The sequence below is a fragment of the Antedon mediterranea genome, chromosome 4, assembly GCF_964355755.1.
Source record: "Antedon mediterranea chromosome 4, ecAntMedi1.1, whole genome shotgun sequence".
Classification (NCBI taxonomy): Eukaryota; Metazoa; Echinodermata; class Crinoidea; order Comatulida; family Antedonidae; genus Antedon; species Antedon mediterranea.
In genome coordinates, this window is record NC_092673.1 from 14,110,991 (window position 1) to 14,126,845 (window position 15,855).

General features: G+C 35.6%; 1 protein-coding gene across 2 annotated transcripts; it reads left to right on the forward strand.

The window, feature by feature from the left end:
- Positions 1-11,174: 11,174 nt before the first annotated feature.
- LOC140046718 (uncharacterized) lies at positions 11,175-15,321 on the forward strand. 2 transcript variants are annotated; one of them, XM_072091419.1, is made up of 8 exons: positions 11,175-11,652; positions 11,842-11,979; positions 12,533-12,767; positions 12,995-13,230; positions 13,570-13,705; positions 14,007-14,165; positions 14,386-14,529; positions 14,971-15,321. In XM_072091419.1, the coding sequence occupies exons 1-8, from the start codon at positions 11,233-11,235 to the stop codon at positions 15,051-15,053; spliced, it is 1,551 nt and encodes a 516-aa protein (XP_071947520.1). In that variant the 5' UTR covers positions 11,175-11,232; the 3' UTR covers positions 15,054-15,321. The 2 variants fall into 2 exon arrangements, with proteins under 2 accessions (XP_071947520.1, XP_071947521.1); XM_072091420.1 differs by having other exon boundaries at positions 14,007-14,078.
- Positions 15,322-15,855: the final 534 nt, after the last annotated feature.

Consider the following 15,855-nt stretch of genomic DNA (forward strand, 5'->3'; position numbering starts at 1 on the left):
TTCTTAGCTACCCTTGGTGTTTTTGTTCAGTACCTTCTAATTCCTCTGTACTCCAACTCTACTTCTTTGATCATTGATACAATTACCTTTCTCAGCAAGGTACCTACAAGGTGAAAACCTTCGTTATTATGCATACCATGAGTGATTGTTCCTGTCTTACAATATATACATGCCTGAAAGTAAGTGCTGATATGCCTTGTGTCGCTCTGCCCACCTTGTCTTACACAGGTCATGATAGGGGATTGTAGGTTGTAATAATGTTAGTAAGAAGGGCATCATGCTTGTTTTAGGAGCAAAAGACAAAGTAGCAATGACACAATTATTCGGAGATGAAGATGCGATTTAAAGACATCCATACAAATATTACAAGAAGAAGCATTTAATTCAATCTTTAATTTTGTTAGGGGTGGTGTTTTTCTCATGCAGGAGAAAAGGGTGCTATTGGGTATTTAAGCCGTAGAGAGTAAGTACGGGAAAAAATATATTCCAAAAAGAGTGTATAGTCCAGTAGCATAGTCATGTCGTCATGTCGTCGTGTCATGGAAACCAAGATTCAATAGGGTCAACTATTAATATGATAGTTGAATGTTTTGCAATTTGTTTAAAAGAGCTAATTCCATTTATTCATGTTAAGAAAAATTATAAAATACATCTTTGTTTACATTGCCTAAATGGCCCGATAACATCTGTGGGGACTGTTATTACTGTATTTCAGTAATGTTTTTTCTTTAATTCTCTACCTTCTTGCATGTAGACAAGGACTTAATAAAAGTTGGGGTGTGCATCATAAAAAAAATGAATAATAATAAAATAAAAGAAAAAAAAAGTTTACTAATATGGTGAATACCTTACTGGTGGCCGACTTATTCTTCTCGATTGAGTTCTGCACACTGCAGCTGCTACAGCAGGCACGGCCGCCACATCCGGCACCGCCACGTCAGGAGGCACCATTACCGGCACTGCTGGAGCAACAGGCACGGCCGCTGCCACAGCTGTAAGCCCACCATCATCGAATTTTGGACTTGGAATGCTCAGCATATCAAAATGCCCACCTGCCATGCACATCTGATGCCAATTCGCTGCTGCCCTCCATGTTTCTGTCTCTGCATTGTAAGGTGGACAATTAGGAGGTGGGCGAAACACACATTCAGACGATGAACAAGAAGGTGAAAATGGTGGAGTGGTGCATTGTCGTGGACATCTTCGCTGAGGCGGTGTATGATGTTGTGGCGGTGAATGCTGTTTTCTTGGTGGGAATTGTTGTAGTCTGCGTAATCTAATGAAGCGTTCACGTTGTCATTGTTATCTCGTGCGTCTTAACTGTATTCTGTCTGATCGTTTTGTGGTCTGGGTGGTGAATGATGTCGTGGTGGTATTGACACACGTAGCGGGGAGCGATGACAACCTCTTGCAGTTCGGCCATAAGGATGAAACCGGCGACATTCCCGTTGTCGAAATACTACCTACTCATCTATCCGGACAACTCTACCGTAGGGACGGTAAAAACCGCCCCTGATGAAGGTAAACGCCTTGTTTAGCAATCTGTTAAAAATAGAAACAAAATATAATAATAAATGAGTGAAACAAATTAAACTTTAATCAATATGGTCCGTTTTTATATGAAATTGGTCCAGATTCTATTAATGTGTGTCACATATCAATATCCTATCAAATTCAAAGTGGGAGAAACAGTCTCTGTAAATTTTTCAAAAACACATTTTCTTAAATATTGAATATATTTGGCACTTTTATACAAATCAGAAATAATAAATGTACTTAAAGTTTCAACCCAATTTTGTTGAAAAATAATCGAAAACACAAGGTTTTAATTCCATTTATTCATAAGAAAAATTATAAAATACATCTGTGTTTACATTGCCTAAATGGCCCGATAACATCTGTGGGGACTGTTATTACTGTATTTCAGTAATGTTTTTTTCTTTAATTATCTACCTTCTTGCATGTAGACAAGGACTTAATAAAAGTTGGGGTGTGCATCATAAAAAAAATGAATAATAATAAAATAAAAGAAAAAAAAGTTACTAATATGGTGAATACCTTACTGGTGGCCGACTTATTCTTCTCGATTGAGTTCTGTACACTGCAGCTGCTACAGCAGGCACGGCCGCCACATCCGGCACCGCCACGTCGGGCACCATTACCGGCACTGCTGGAGCAACAGACACGGCCGCTGCCACAGCTGCAAGCCCACCATCATCGGATTTGGACTTTGAATGCTCAGCATATCAAAATGCCCACCTGCCATGCACATCTGATGCCAATTCTCTGCTGCCCTCCATGTTTCTGTCTCTGCATTGTAAGGTGGACAATTAGGAGGTGGGAGAAACACACATTCAGACGATGAACAAGAAGGTGAAAATGGTGGAGTGGTGCATTGTCGTGGACATCTTCGCTGAGGCGGTGTATGATGTTGTGGCGGTGAATGCTGTTGTCTTGGTGGGGATTGTTGTAGTCTGCGTAATCTAATGAAGCGTTCACGTTGTCATTGTTATCTCGTGCGTCTTAACTGTATTCTGTCTGATCGTTTTGTGGTCTGGGTGGTGAATGATGTCGTGGTGGTATTGACACACGTAGCGGGGAGCGATGACAACCTCTTGCAGTTCGGCCATAAGGATGAAGCCGGCGACATTCCCGTTGTCGAAATACTACCTCCTCATCTATCCGGACAACTCTACCGTAGGGACGCTAAATACCGCCCCTGATGAAGGTAAACGCCTCGTTTAGCAATCTGTTAAAAATAGAAACAAAATATAATAATAAATGAGTGAAACAAATTAAACTTTAATCAATATGGTCCGTTTTTATATAAAATTGGTCCAGATTCTATTAATGTGTGTCACATATCAATATCCTATCAAATTCAAAGTAGGAGAAACAGTCTCTGTAAATTTTTCAAAAACACATTTTCTTAAATATTGAATATATTTGGCACTTTTATACAAATCAGAAATAATAAATGTACTTAAAGTTTCAAATTCCAAATCACCTTATTATCCTAATAACCCAATTTTGTTGAAAAATAATCGAAAACACAAGGTTTTAATTCCATTTATTCATGGTAAGAAAAATTATAAAATACATCTGTGTTTACATTGCCTAAATGGCCCGATAACATCTGTGGGGACTGTTATTACTGTATTTCAGTAATGTTTTTTTCTTTAATTATCTACCTTCTTGCATGTAGACAAGGACTTAATAAAAGTTGGGGTGTGCATCATAAAAAAAATGAATAATAATAAAATAAAAGAAAAAAAAAGTTTACTAATATGGTGAATACCTTACTGGTGGCCGACTTATTCTTCTCGATTGAGTTCTGTACACTGCAGCTGCTACAGCAGGCACGGCCGCCACATCCGGCACCGCCACGTCAGGCACCATTACCGGCACTGCTGGAGCAACAGGCACGGCCGCTGCCACAGCTGCAAGCCCACCATCATCGGATTTGGACTTTGAATGCTCAGCATATCAAAATGCCCACCTGCCATGCACATCTGATGCCAATTCTCTGCTGCCCTCCATGTTTCTGTCTCTGCATTGTAAGGTGGACAATTAGGAGGTGGGAGAAACACACATTCAGACGATGAACAAGAAGGTGAAAATGGTGGAGTGGTGCATTGTCGTGGACATCTTCGCTGAGGCGGTGTATGATGTTGTGGCGGTGAATGCTGTTGTCTTTGTGGGGATTGTTGTAGTCTGCGTAATCTAATGAAGCGTTCACGTTGTCATTGTTATCTCGTGCGTCTTAACTGTATTCTGTCTGATCGTTTTGTGGTCTGGGTGGTGAATGATGTCTTGGTGGTATTGACACACGTAGCGGGGAGCGATGACAACCTCTTGCAGTTCGGCCATAAGGATGAAACCGGCGACATTCCCGTTGTCGAAATACTACCTCCTCATCTATCCGGAAAACTCTACCGTAGGGACGGTAAATACCGCCCCATATGAAGGTAAACGCCTCGTTTAGCAATCTGTTAAAAATAGAAACAAAATATAATAATAAATGAGTGAAACAAATTAAACTTTAATCAATATGGTCCGTTTTTATATGAAATTGGTCCAGATTCTATTAATGTGTGTCACATATCAATATCCTATCAAATTCAAAGTGGGAGAAACAGTCTCTGTAAATTTTTCAAAAACACATTTTCTTAAATATTGAATATATTTGGCACTTTTATACAAATCAGAAATAATAAATGTACTTAAAGTTTCAAATTCCAAATCACCTTATTATCCTAATAACCCAATTTTGTTGAAAAATAATCGAAAACACAAGGTTTTAATTCCATTTATTCATGGTAAGAAAAATTATAAAATACATCTGTGTTTACATTGCCTAAATGGCCCGATAACATCTGTGGGGACTGTTATTACTGTATTTCAGTAATGTTTTTTTCTTTAATTATCTACCTTCTTGCATGTAGACAAGGACTTAATAAAAGTTGGGGTGTGCATCATAAAAAAAATGAATAATAATAAAATAAAAGAAAAAAAAAGTTTACTAATATGGTGAATACCTTACTGGTGGCTGACTTATTCTTCTCGATTGAGTTCTGTACACTGCAGCTGCTACAGCAGGCACGGCCGCCACATCCGGCACCATTACCGGCACTGCTGAAGCAACAGGCACGGCCGCTCCCACAGCTGCAAGCCCACCATCATCGGATTTGGACTTTGAATGCTCAGCATATCAAAATGCCCACCTGCCATGCACATCTGATGCCAATTCTCTGCTGCCCTCCATGTTTCTGTCTCTGCATTGTAAGGTGGACAATTAGGAGGTGGGAGAAACACACATTCAGACGATGAACAAGAAGGTGAAAATGGTGGAGTGGTGCATTGTCGTGGACATCTTCGCTGAGGCGGTGTATGATGTTGTGGCGGTGAATGCTGTTGTCTTGGTAGGGATTGTTGTAGTCTGCGTAATCTAATGAAGCGTTCACGTTGTCATTGTTATCTCATGCGTCTTAACTGTATTCTGTCTGATCGTTTTGTGGTCTGGGTGGTGAATGATGTCTTGGTGGTATTGACACACGTAGCGGGGAGCGATGACAACCTCTTGCAGTTCGGCCATAAGGATGAAACCGGTGACATTCCCGTTGTCGAAATACTACCTCCTCATCTATCCGGAAAACTCTACCGTAGGGACGGTAAATACCGCCCCTGATGAAGGTAAACGCCTCGTTTAGCAATCTGTTAAAAATAGAAACAAAATATAATAATAAATGAGTGAAACAAATTAAACTTTAATCAATATGGTCCGTTTTTATATGAAATTGGTCCAGATTCTATTAATGTGTGTCACAAATCAATATCCTACCAAATTCAAAGTGGGAGAAACAGTCTCTGTAAATTTTTCAAAAACACATTTTCTTAAATATTGAATATATTTGGCACTTTTATACAAATCAGAAATAATAAATGTACTTAAAGTTTCAACCCAATTTTGTTGAAAAATAATCGAAAACACAAGGTTTTAATTCCATTTATTCATAAGAAAAATTATAAAATACATCTGTGTTTACATTGCCTAAATGGCCCGATAACATCTGTGGGGACTGTTATTACTGTATTTCAGTAATGTTTTTTTCTTTAATTCTCTACCTTCTTGCATGTAGACAAGGACTTAATAAAAGTTGGGGTGTGCATCATAAAAAAAATGAATAATAATAAAATAAAAGAAAAAAAAGTTTACTAATATGGTGAATACCTTACTGGTGGCCGACTTATTCTTCTCGATTGAGTTCTGTACACTGCAGCTGCTACAGCAGGCATGGCCGCCACATCCGGCACCGCCACGTCGAGCACCATTACCGGCACTGCTGGAGCAACAGGCATGGCCGCTGCCACAGCTGCAAGCCCACCATCATCGGATTTGGACTTTGAATGCTCAGCATATCAAAATGCCCACCTGCCATGCACATCTGATGCCAATTCTCTGCTGCCCTCCATGTTTCTGTCTCTGCATTGTAAGGTGGACAATTAGGAGGTGGGAGAAACACACATTCAGACGATGAACAAGAAGGTGAAAATGGTGGAGTGGTGCATTGTCGTGGACATCTTCGCTGAGGCGGTGTATGATGTTGTGGCGGTGAATGCTGTTGTCTTGGTGGGGATTGTTGTAGTCTGCGTAATCTAATGAAGCGTTCACGTTGTCATTGTTATCTCGTGCGTCTTAACTGTATTCTGTCTGATCGTTTTGTGGTCTGGGTGGTGAATGATGTCGTGGTGGTATTGACACACGTAGCGGGGAGCGATGACAACCTCTTGCAGTTCGGCCATAAGGATGAAACCGGCGACATTCCCGTTGTCGAAATACTACCTCCTCATCTATCCGGAAAACTCTACCGTAGGGACGGTAAATACCGCCCCTGATGAAGGTAAACGCCTCGTTTAGCAATCTGATAAAAATAGAAACAAAATATAATAATAAATGAGTGAAACAAATTAAACTTTAATCAATATGGTCCGTTTTTATATGAAATTGGTCCAGATTCTATTAATGTGTGTCACATATCAATATCCTATCAAATTCAAAGTGGGAGAAACAGTCTCTGTAAATTTTTCAAAAACACATTTTCTTAAATATTGAATATATTTGGCACTTTTATACAAATCAGAAATAATAAATGTACTTAAAGTTTCAAATTCCAAATCACCTTATTATCCTAATAACCCAATTTTGTTGAAAAATAATCGAAAACACAAGGTTTTAATTCCATTTATTCATGATAAGAAAAATTATAAAATACATCTGTGTTTACATTGCCTAAATGGCCCGATAACATCTGTGGGGACTGTTATTACTGTATTTCAGTAATGTTTTTTTCTTTAATTATCTACCTTCTTGCATGTAGACAAGGACTTAATAAAAGTTGGGGTGTGCATCATAAAAAAAATGAAAAAATGAATAATAATAAAATAAAGGAAAAAAAAAGTTTACTATTTATGGTGAATACCTTACTGGTGGCCGACTTATTCTTCTCGATTGAGTTCTGTACACTGCAGCTGCTACGTCTGGGTGTTCTTTGTTTGGTTTTTAATTTTTTTTTTCTTTTCTATTCGTTTTTCTTCTCTGACTCTCTTTCTTCTTTTGCTTCTTCTTCTTCCCTGTTCTTTTCTTCTTTCTCTCTGAGCATTTCTCGAAATATCGTTCCAGGACGTGTGGTCGTGATAAACGGTGGAGGGCAGTGGCTTGTCGGTGTCAACGGCGGAAGGATTGAATGGAAATAGACCACATTTCCGAAATTGCATTTTTCGATTTTGCGCCCTCTTTCCATGCCTCCGCAAACACCGCAGAGAAGGCTTGCTTGGTGATACTTGACCAGGATGGTGTACTCGCGACAACAGACGACGAGGGTCAGTGAAGACCTCCTCAACCATGTAGTCGGAACACTCCCTAAACCACCTCTTGATTTTATTGACCGTCACATCACCACGTTCCGTTCCTAGTGCCTCAGGTAGGCGCATCGATAGTTCTGGATGACGACATAAAAAATTACGCGTCCATTGACGACCAGGCAAATTATCAACGAGAGGGTTTGGTCTGCCATCAGCATCCAGAAACTTCTTGGCTACTCTCTTTATTTCCGTTATTGTCCTTCCATAGCCAATCTTCGCCATCCCTATTGCCAATCCCACTAAACAATGTTTTCTTCGTAATGTTATATCTGTATAAAATAAACGGTACACGTACTGTTATAGGTCAATATTTCAAATATAAATACTGTTGAAATTACTTAAGATGGATGGACTGTGGATAAACTTTGCATTTAATGATTATTTGAATAATGTTTATTACAATAATGTATATTAAGAAAAATCAAATTTTGTACCTATCTTGACTTGCAAAATATCGTTTTTTTAATTTAAAGTTTCACGGTAAACTGCTCGGACCTACGTTACGATCGAAGCAGCGAAGTAATTTTACAGTTCAGTGAGCAAAAACACGATTTTGTGCCATAACGGATTTCTACAATCCGCATTATTTATAGAATTTTCCTAAAAAAAAGCTATCATTAGAATTAAAAATATTATTTGAAAAAACAGATGTGGTTGTAAGATTTGTTTAATTATTGAGAAAGCATACAGTTTGATAATGTCAGCCATAATGTACATTATGGTAAATATTTTAGAGATAGAAAAAGATCAATAAAATAGATCGACAATATGCAAATCCTTGTTTATTCTATAAATTTATAATTTGCTATCATTTTTATAATTATAGAAAAAAAGTTTTGTTCGGATTATGAGCTTCTTATTTAAACTAGGTTTAATGTGCAGAAACTGCTTTATTTAATAAAAAAATAAATGGTATGGGCCAAAAAAATCTTTATAATGTCCATTTTTTTCGCGAAGTACACACAAAGCAAAGAAAACAAATTTTAATAACTGCAGAATATTTTTAATTTTAATCATTCATTGTTTTAATACAACTTTACTATAAAGTTCATCTACATGGTCATAAACATTATGACTACAGTATATGGTTGAGCTATTGTTATAAAAACTACATGGTCATAAACTTGACTACAGTATTTGGTTGAGCTACTGTTATAAAAACTACACGGTCATAAACTTTATGACTACAGTATATGGTTGAGCTATTGTTATATAAACTACATGGTCATAAACATTATGACTACAGTATATGGTTGAGCTATTGTTATATAAACTACATGGTCATAAACTTTATGACTACAGTATATGGTTGAGCTATTGTTTTATAAACTACATGGTCATAAACTTTATGACTACAGTATATGGTTGAGCTATTGTTATACAAACTACATGGTCATAAACATTATGACTACAGTATATGGTTGAGCTATTGTTATATAAACTACATGGTCATAAACTTTATGACTACAGTATATGGTTGAGCTATTGTTATATAAACTACATGGTCATAAACTTTATGACTACAGTATATTGTTGAGCTACTGTTATACAAACTAGATGGTCATAAACTTTATGACTACAGTATATGGTTGAGCTATTGTTATATAAACTACATGGTCATAAACTTGACTACAGTATATGGTTGAGCTACTGTTATATACAATTATGAAATTGGTTGAAAATTAAATAATTTTTTTAGATTCATTATACATGTAAAATTCCATTAATGTGCACCCTATTGTGACAACCAGTGAGTTGTAAAACTCCCTGCATTAACTTTCATTTAAAAAGTCATCTCTTAATTCTTTTAATTTAACAATAACATTGGTAGGCAATCTACTAGTTGGTGTTAAATTAAATATACTTATCACCTCCTCCTTCGATATTATTTCTTGCCATTCTTGTCCATCTTTTTCACACAGAACAAACCGGGAAGTATACGTTCCAGTGTACCACACTACTTCTACCTCATTGTTATTTATGCTGAATATTTTGCCTATCTGAGGCCATTCTGTGGGATATCTCCTTAAAGCTGTTGCTACCATAGCACCAACATCGAGTTGCTGTGGTGGCTTACGCTTCGAAAATTTACCAATGTGTACCTAGTAGTGTGGGAGAAAGCATAGAAAAGTCATAATCATTTTTCTTACAACCCTAAAAATATAGAATTTTCGTTGATGCATTTGCTTGATGCGATTATGAGATCATATCCCAAATATAAGCACTGCTTTAAACTATGTTGCATTACATGTTTCAAAGATGTAATTTAGAAAATCTATAATATCTTTATCATACCGGTCTTATTTCATTTTCATTATCCGAGTCACTAATGTCTGTCTCGTTTCCATCAGATTCCTCCCTCATAGGGCTTGCATTGTTGTCATTAAAAATGATGTCATGGAGCAAAAATCTCTGTTCATTTCCTAAAAAAAAAAGAGTACGTATTAGTTTTAAAAAGTAAATAATATACATTCATACAAAATATTAGATATATTTATGCTGAGGTGTTTGTTGCATAAAAGCTGGGCCAATACATTGCGCACCATGCTAATCAGATGCTGATTGATTGATTTTATCTTATGAATTAATCAGGAGGCATGTTTCTCCAGTGTACTTCACTAGATATCGTTCATGTTATTTGATAATTTTAGGTTCTCACATAAAATGATCAGTGGAAGCATGCATTGGTGAATGTGACCCAACATAGTTGTGTGGAGTAAATAGTTGAATTTTGTTATAGCTGCTGAATCTATACTAAAATCAAAATTCTCTTGTTAACCAAAAAATATATGTGTAAAATGGTGAAACATCACACATGCAATGTAGTACAGTACATACCTTCTGTGATCTCTTCTATATTATTTAAAAATTCCTCCCACCAGTCACGTTCTTCTATTCGCAAAAAATTTGCAACAGACGCCAGACTTTTTTTAAAACTTTGGTATATCTGCATTACTAAAATCAGGAGTACACAACACTGGTATATCAGCAGGGCTTTCCTTGAGCAAATATGGAAGTGTGTCCATTTCTCTTGCACATTCACACCAAGTACAATCCGTTGACCAGTTCTTATAGGACATGATGCATTTTCCGGTTTGAGCCAAAACAAACTTAAACTGGTGTGGTTTGCTGTGGTAACGTATGTCTTGCATGTATGGTACTAACCAGTTCTTAATGTCATGCAGATAGGAAATGATACTTGATGTAATCGGCAACTTTTTGTACGAGTTTTCAACAGCACTTCGAAGATGATCAAGTGTAGATGCTCTATATTTGTTCAGGTATTTGGCCACACATGAAAATAATTGGTCAATATCCTCGTGAGTGTGACCCACCATTAAAAACCCAATCTTTATCTGAAAGAGTAAAAGAAGTAATGATTTAAAATTAAAACTTTTCAAAGCAAAATAAAAAAAACACATTTTTAGTATATTTCCATTTTTTCCTCATCTAGTTAGACTAGAATGTTATTGAATATTTTATGTCTTAATAGATAATTACCAATAGTAAATTAATTACTGTCCTATTAGGCTGGTGGAAATCACCCAACACAGGGGATATTTTGTGGTGAACGAGAACAGGGTAAATGAATGATGAACTGGGTTCTTTAAAGTGCACTGTGTATACTGTTTTATTATTTATATATCATTTATAAATGTATAGTCATTTACCTTTCGAAAAATCTTTAACTCTACAAGAAGAGCACATAGGGCAAAAACAAATCTGTTTTTATTATCCTTTCCGCTATTGTCCAACTGCAGATATAAGACTGGTGGTAGAGGTTGTATCTCTGACAGCACCGTCAGTATAATGTTGCAGGTTAGGTTTGAGTCATGTGGAAACTGCTTTAGGTCAATGAAGCAGTGCCCATGTCGCCCATGTACCAGAACACCAGTTACATGTGTGGCTAGTTTCCACATCTTCGACGTTTCTTTTGATTTTTATTCACTTGGCGGAAATCATTTAAGAACAGCACTATCAACAATGAGTGAGAATATATTTAAACAATTAGAAGTGGCAGTCTATTTTGATGTAACAAAAACTGAATCACTACGTGTGGCATCTCGACATAATTTCGTCACAGGTAATACTCACCAAGCAACTTTTGAAGACAACGTTGCAGTATGCCGCAACATTTTGCAAGATTACAATGACAAAGATGCAAAAACAACTTCGACATGGAGGAGGAAGTGTGCAGAGGCAATTGGCAAACAATCGTTCGAAAAAAAGGTATTATTAATATTATTTAAACAAGTTATTTAGGACTCTAATAATTAATAATGTAATGGTGATATAATTAATAATAATGTTGTAATTAATAATAATATATAGTAAATAAGGATATTAACAATAATAAAAGGATAATAACGATAATAATAAATAAGGATAGTAATAATAAATAATAACTTTGTATTGCAGATAATATCGTCCATGGAACCGATGTTCCAAGTATCATTGTATACGGACCGATGCTACACAAAGGTTACCAAGCTGTTTGCCCAGTATAATGCAGGAACGGTAAAGGATTCCAAACCCGGAAAGCAATTGAAGCAGTCGGTAGGTTTCTTACCTTTATTTTCTGTCACATTTATTGTCTCAATAGATTACTGGTGTATGCTTTTTTTTTGGCAAAAACAAACAAGCAAGAAACACAATCAGTTAATTATTAGTCTCAGTCACTTGCGGTAGAAACAACGCGTCTTAATTCAAAGGGTTAATAACTTTGTAAAAAACAATCTATTATTTATTAATTTATTTATTTTATACAGTTGTCAACCAACAGCGATGAAACCGCCACTAACAGGTTAAATCTAAACATAACAAACTATAAAAATGTATTCAAATTAGGCCTAATTTATTATAAAAAAAAACATTTTAAAATAGGCCTGTTTTTTCTAAAGGGGGGGGGGGGGGGGAGTGTGATTAACTTTGTTAAAACTAAAAAATGGCCTATTCAAAAATGATATGACTTGCATTAACAATTGTTTTGTTTTCTTCAATTGTTATCCACACGAGAGAAATGTTTATACTGAACCTCTTGAACCCTTATTGGAACGCTTTATTATTTGTTATCAGTATTGTGACTAAACATTTTTTTACAATTCTATAGTTCTTCATGACACTACAAGGCCTGTCGGAAGAAGACAAGTTTGAATTGCTGTCATCTGTAACAGACGGAACAATGTCCATTAAAGAGGTTGAAAATAAAGCACGGTCGATTAAGCAGATAAAGGTGATCAGAGGAAAATTTTTGACAACTATTAAAGTACTGACATGGAAGGAAGCGACCGAAAGATTTCCAGAGCACACGACCGATTCTGCTCTTCGGCCTTTTTTAACAACAAGTAAGGTTACTTATGTTACTAATAGAATTCAGTCGCTGTATTTGTGCTATATTTCTAAAACCAAGTCCCACTCTGTCAGATTTTAAAAATTCGTACAAAATTGAAACAATTTAATATTATGCAGTTCGATGCAAAGGTACTTTATTCGCACAAAACTACTATCCCTTATAGAAATTAAAATATTGAATTAATAATAATAAGACATTTTAATACATTTCTTTTGAAAGGGAAGTTATCTAAAAGCGAAATTCCACCAGGTTTATTCATGCATTGTCAAGATGCTCTGTTTTGGGAGGAACAAAAGCAAAGTCACCCTCAAGCGTCAACAGTTGATATTTTAACAGAAGATGGAACAAGATCAAAGTGTCAAGTTATGTCTGGGCCGTTTATTGGCAGAAAATTGACAGATATTGCCAATTCCAGTAATATGGGGTTACATCGTGGCCTGCTCGTACTGACAGAGGTTTGATATATTTTAAATATTTTATATTGTTTTGTATATTTGTAATTCATTCTATAGTGAGGGGTTTTCAAATTTGAAACTAAATTGTTTTTTTACGGCCTATCAATGTGGCTTTACTAAGAAAGATTTTAATAGATTTATATAAACAACAGAACAAATATTCAAACTGTTTTTAGAGATTATACAGCCGAACAATATTCAAAAATTCTACCCATTCTAACTGACCCCCCGAAGCCTGACACATGCAATTTTGCATAACACAGTAACATTGAGACTGCACTGGTTTTGTTACTGTTGTTATTCTTATTATATTATTTTTTCTATGCTTTTTTTTTTTAGAAATGTGAAAAAGAAATGCTGATTTCTGATGTCATCGTAGTTGTTTGCAATAACGAGGACCTGCTATACAATATGACTATTTTAAAAGACAACGATAGAGTCATGCAAGTACAGTATTGGTACTGCGAAGAACAAGGTATACCCAGTTTGTTATTGTATTTACAAATATAGTTCAGTCGTTTTTATTCAATTATAAATATAGGCCAATCATTGATTGGCAGTCTACTAAAAAATGTTCACCAATTTGCAATACTAACTGCTTTTTGGTATGAGGTGGATGGTGGGGTAATGGGGTTATTTCTTCTTGTGTCTAATAAAAGAAAAAAAAAAAGAAATGTACCATTGATATTATTATTATTATATTCAAATATACAGGAAAGTTAATGTAAGTATGTAGGCCTACAGTTTAATGATGATTCCTATTTGTTTTTATTTAGACACCATTCGCACGTTATTAGTAAGCCCTCAACACGAACGCATGATGAATGGAATTGGTGGCGTCATTAAGGGTAAGTCACTAGAACTGCTAATTAAGCAACTAGTGACAAGGCATAGCAGAGAAGGTCACTTAGTTGTAAATTGCCTAGGATGGAATGGTAAATAATACATTTATACCATAACTCATAATAATCATTCATTGATGTTAACCAAAAACATACCGCGTGACAATTGGGCATGTCGCTAAAATCCAATCAAATGGAAAAAATTCTTGTTCTTTGAGTCATTACTATTGTCGTTTGTACAAACGACATTAATGAACTAACAAAATAATTTAATATTCAATTGAAATCTATTTTATTGTTATTATAATTACAGTGTTCAAGGAAATAATTTTGCAACGGCGCAATTGTATAACCTTGCTCGAGAATGATGGGGAATCTGAATTAAGATCCAGATTAGTTCGTTTCAAAGAAGAAATTGAAAACAGCATTCAGCTTGAAAATGGAGCCCAATCGGATGGTAAGTTTAAGTTAAACTAACTTTATTGTTTATCTATTGTCATGGATGCTAATACGAAGAACAATATACAAGCGATATTGTATACATTCAAGTCGCAATACAATGCTGATAATTTGATGTTTGTAGTGCAATATACTGCTACTTTTTGTTCAGGAATTTTAAAACGGCATATTAAGCTGTATTCTCATAACTTGGACGGCATACTATGCTATCTGTATTGTAAACTTGTATAAACACAGCCCATGCATTTAATTTTTAATCAATATTCAAAATACCCATAATCAATTTCTGACCCAATTTGAAACATCTAGTAAATACAAATTTAAAAAAAAAACAAGATGCTCTATTTTAAAATTTTGTTTACACAGAGCTTCTAAAAAAATGATACAACTATTTAGAGGTCTATTAAATAATAGGGCGTTGGTTTATTCATCATTTCAGATGAGGACGACAGTACAGATGAGGAGGTTGAAGATAATGCGGAGATGGCAAATGAGGAGGACGACTACACATTTCCGGGGTGAAAATAGCATTCATGATACTGGACACATGCCTTGCAGTCACATTTTATATAACTTTTCAAATTAATTTATTAAATTTATTCTGTGCCTTGTGATGTTTATATATATACTGTATATACAATTGAGAGACTAGTACTGTTCCGCCGTACTACGACAGTGGTCTAATGGTCATCTGCATATCAAGCAGAATGTTCCGGGTTCGGATCTTGGATTGGGCATTCTCACTGATTTCCTCATCTTTATCGTTTAAAATTAAATAATTAAATTTCACTGGGCGGTTTAGAATTATTAATAAAAAGCTTGTATAGCACACTAAAACTTTGTCTACTAATTATTTTTACAGAGAAATTCTTGTTTTTCTGAAGTCATAAATTTTATGACCTCATGGCAGCTTCACAATCATGTCATAAATATTATGACTTATGTGAAAATAGTCAATACCTTGAGGCCCGGAAATCACAGCCTCATGTACTATAACCAGCGTATTCCGAGACATAACATGTAGTTTTAAATTGTCATAAATGTTATGACCTAATGACTGCTAAATTAATGTCATAAATATTATGACTTATGTTAAAATAGTCAATAGGCAGCTACCATGTCGCTCGAATAATACACGCTGTTATCTGCTGTATATAGCCCATCACTTTATAACTTCTTTGTTGAATCTAATATATTATTACCGAGTATAAGGTGGTTAGGAGCTAATAATACTAAGCTTTAGAGCTGAGTGGACATGGGCCGCTACTACTGGTAATTACACCAAAGTGTTTTGTGTATGATAATCGAAGTGCAGCTAGCTCTG